Below are 4,246 nucleotides of genomic sequence, written 5' to 3'. Positions count from 1 at the left end.
AAACCCTAATTCTTCATTCTTGGAATCTTTGAGTGAGAAATTAGGTTGTGAAAAACTATTTTTTCCCTCATTGGATAAAAGGCAAGATCAGCAAGAGAACAATTTGAACTAGATGGAAATCATATCTCTCAATTAATAGTAATAACACACGGAGGTCTCTTACCCTCCCTCTTACTTTGAAGTTCGAACGCTTACATTTCTCTCCTTTTTTCTCCCAGTTTTTATTCTTTCTAGTTTTGCTTTATATATATTAATTATAAATTTACGTCATTTACTGTTCAAAAGCCTTCACATCACTCTTAATCAAGACTCTTGAATGCTATAAAATCTAATTGCTAAAAATGAGTGTAAAAATATTTATCAAAATGTTTATCCCTCGATCCTAACCCTATGTATGATATGCAAAGTGCGAACTCTTTGTTCGTTTGTAATTTTGAATTTTTTTTGTCCTTCGTTTTGCTTTACTATTCATCGATCTGATCATAACCTCTTCACCGAACCCTACCAAATAATGCAAATACATATCACTATTCGAATAATATTTGATGAGTAAAAATGTCTAAATACATTCGTATGTACTGGTTCTCAAGCAAATGTCTTGAGAAAGTAAATGAGTTAGAGAGAAGGTTGGAGAAGATATTATGGTGGTAGAGCTAGTGACAGTTATGACTTAGTCAATAACTATTAATGGTGTCCCGATTTGAAGTAACTTATTTCCCTTTATGGTAATTTGATTTAACTCGTGGTATGAAAGAGTAATATTGGTGCTTCAAATTTTTCTTGAAAAGAAAAGCGTGAAAGGCGTGGGAGAGTAACATCTTCTTTTATTTAGCTCGCATCTCATTTTCGTAATTTAGATTAATACAAAGTAATTAGATTTGTGGTAATAAAGAGTACAGTTGCTGCCAAAATATCATAAAAAAAGGCGTGAAGTAGGAATTCTTGTTAATGTCGTTAGCGTCAAAATTTATAAAGTTGAGTTTATGACGTAAGATTGCATTTTTCAATACTAACCAATCAATGTAAAATGTAAGTTATTTTCTCTTGATTTTCCAACGTGGAATTCTTGTAAAATGTAAGTTGTAATGGAAAACTCACCGACGTGCATGTATAATAGTGTACACATACCATAATGATATACTCAATGCACGTATTGTAATACTGATGGACTACAAAATTTATATTTTAAAAGATAATGTTAATAAGTAATTTATGTGTAATGCAAGTGAATTGATTATGTTATGTAGTATATTCTAGCACTGCAAACCATATTTAGGGTTTTCTTTTGTACACTAGACATTTGAAACTTTGATGCTTGAAAACTCACCCACGCTCATTTATCACTTAATTATTAATGAATCACTTTTGTTATGAGTTTTTTAGTACAAGCGATATTCCACATTAATCTACACCAAAAGAGAAAAGGAAGTGAATTGACAAAGAATGTCCTAATAACCAGGGAAATTACCACTTCCACTATAAGTTAACATGCAAAATTAATTTGGTGGGTTTGCTATCTATTAATTTATTCCAAGTGTAGGTAAGGAGGGTGGATTCAACATCCAAATAGCTAGCCATGGAAGAGGATTGACCAACAGCCATAGAAAGAATAGGTTCAGAGAATGAGAGATTGTGGATAAGGTAATACCCATCAACAAATTTCCACAAGTCATTCCCTATAACTAAAAGACAAGGGACGTATCTGGCTAGTCCATACGAGAAAATTGGAGTGCGTTTAGCTTCAAGAATGTGGCGACTGGTTTAGAGGGAGAAATAGAAGATTAGTTAGAGGTTTCTACAAGGACAACGGGGCGTTAAAAATTTGAAGTTAAGCATAGTTAATTAGGTATAAAATTTCAAAGTTTGAATGTTATTGAGAGATTACAATAATGTTATAACCTCTATCTAGTGTTTTGAAATATAATTTTCCCTACTTAATGGGTATCAAATCAATAGTAAGGTTTGGGTTAAATGATAAGTTTCTTCGTCATATAATGAGCCACAAAGAAGTACTTGTGGGGGCTGGATATGTTAACAAACAACAGTTTCGGGTATTTTGTTACTATAAATTGGTAGTTAAAACGTAAAAGCACAATTTCTTCATCTAAGGGTGGGGAGCTGCCTACACTTGTAATAATTTCATGGGCTCGTTAGTATTAAACATAAAACCTTTTGACTTATAAGTTAAGAGGTACCAATACATGGTATTACTAAGTGTGAGCAGCTCTACGCATGCTTTTAAAAAAAATGTTTTTTTTTTATTGGAGATAAATGAACAATACCAATAAATGAAATATTTCATATCAACAATCCTATACCAATTGTCTTTGGGAATTGTTATTAGTACTCAAAAAATCTCATTTTATACTCCAAACTTTCTATATTTGGAAAGAGAAATGCATTGATGAGAAGTGTAGAATGAGATTTTTGAAGTGTCAATAACACTTTTCTTTTCTTTTTGCTAAAAGCACTTTTAGCACTAAAGTTTACTAAACACTTACTTGCTTATTCATGATTGTTTATTCTCACAATACAGTAATAAGTAGTTTTGAAAATACAGTAAACCAAAAATAGCCGGTAGAATTATTGTTAATATTGAAACAATAATCATGCACTAAACATCTTTAAAAAAACGGAGGAGAAAAACATGTGGGATCCAACGACTTCTATTAATTAAAAATTATTCAAATATGAGAAACAGAAAGCAATTGATGCAACTTAACTGCATTAATAGAAATCAATAGCTTAAAGTCTTAGAAGGGATAAAATCGAGGGCACTAATCTCTCTTGGGTCTTGATGGATCAAATAACGATCATAATCCACCGTAGATTTGGAGATCCACACCATCATCATCATGATCACAAATCTTTCTTGGAGCTGCCATAACTCTTGTGATGGAAGTCCATGAACAAAGCCAAAAGGGAAACATAGAAAAAAATATTGAAGCACCAACCCCATATCCCAGAGCAACCAGCAGAGCGATTGAAATGGTAGATGAGCATCCAAACCAACCCAACAAAGCTTGACATGAACTGAAATATTTGAAACTCCGTCACCCTCCTCTTCCACTTTGGCCTGGCCCCGAGAGCAGCCAACAAGTAGTAGGTATACATCACCACGTGAACCGTCCCATTTGCTACTATCACCGCCGGGAACAGAGACTGCGACGTGTGGAGCCAAATGTAGCACATGACCAGCACCATCGTGTGGTGGTAGACATGGAGGAATGTCAGACGCTGAAAACTCCCGCTGAGGATGATCAGGAACGTATCCACGAACTCGTAGATTTTGGAGAGGTAGAAGATGTACGCCCAGAAGAAGAGGGGACCAGTTGGCGGGGTTTTGGGCGGCAAACAGATAATCCAGAAGGGGTAGGGCGCGTAGGAGAAGATGGAGACTAAGGAACCGACGGCCATGACGAGGGAGAGGAGGAGGAGGTTGAGGTTGTGGAAGGCGGTGATGGGTTTGAGGCGGCGGGGTTTGATGAGCGGGAGAGGGAGGTTGGAGAGGAGGAAAGTGAGGGCAAGGTAGGAAATGATGGTGAGAGTGAGGAAAAGCGGGGTGGAGGCCGGTGTTTCTCCAGGGATCCATGAGAAGTGGAGGATGACCGGGTGCTTCACCAGCCAATACTGGAAGGTACTTGAGATGTTGAGGTTCATGTTGAGGTCCATGTTTCCACCCTCGGCTGTCTGTCGAGTAGTAGCGGTGACGGTGGTGACAGTGGCGGTCACGGTGGTCGAATACAGTAGTGAACAAGACAAAAACAAGGAAGGAGAGGGGAGAGAGAGAGAGAGTTGAGACCCTAAAAGTAGGTTTTGGAAGGAGTGGTGTGTGTTGAAGTGCGGGAAGCAATAGAATAGGTGATGGCTGGAGCTTCTGAAGAGGCAAAATTTAACCAAAATTTTACAAGGCCCACCAGTGCAGTTGGCAGCTCTGCAAGCTGGCTGCAGTAAAACCCCACAGTTAGAAACCCTGAACCAACTCTCTCTCTCTCTCTCTCTCTCTCTCTCTCTCTCTCTCTCTCTCTCTCTCTCTGTGAACTCTGAAGCACCATTTATTTCTGTATGTGATAATTGCAAAACCCTAGCTAACAAACCAGTTTTTCCACCAAGTAAAATAAAGAGAGAATGGAACGGGGCATGTGGAAGTAACTAGTAGCTAGTTTCAAACTTTTAATGCGTTTGGGGGGAGGAGGGGTGGTCTCTTACTCTCCCACTCTCTCACTCTCTCACACTCACTTTCTCA

The 4,246-nt window shown here is 37.6% G+C and overlaps 1 protein-coding gene across 1 annotated transcript; it reads right to left on the bottom strand.

Annotated features, from left to right (window-relative positions):
- Positions 1-2,650: 2,650 nt before the first annotated feature.
- LOC137725275 (uncharacterized) lies at positions 2,651-3,953 on the bottom strand. The gene has a single exon (XM_068463911.2). The coding sequence runs from the start codon at positions 3,670-3,672 to the stop codon at positions 2,860-2,862; it is 813 nt and encodes a 270-aa protein (XP_068320012.1). The 5' UTR covers positions 3,673-3,953; the 3' UTR covers positions 2,651-2,859.
- Between the last annotated feature and the right edge of the window lie 293 nt (positions 3,954-4,246).

The sequence above is a fragment of the Pyrus communis genome, chromosome 15 (genome assembly GCF_041283825.1).
Source record: "Pyrus communis isolate YQ-2024b chromosome 15, ASM4128382v1, whole genome shotgun sequence".
Taxonomy (NCBI): Eukaryota; Viridiplantae; Streptophyta; class Magnoliopsida; order Rosales; family Rosaceae; genus Pyrus; species Pyrus communis.
The sequence above is the reverse complement of the archived record's forward strand: the minus strand, read 5'-3'. Positions and strand labels throughout refer to the sequence as shown.

Bases quoted from the DNA above. Each gene is read 5' to 3' on its own strand.
- LOC137725275 (XM_068463911.2), bottom strand. From the start codon at position 3,672: ATGGACCTCAACATGAACCTCAACATCTCAAGTACCTTCCAGTATTGG.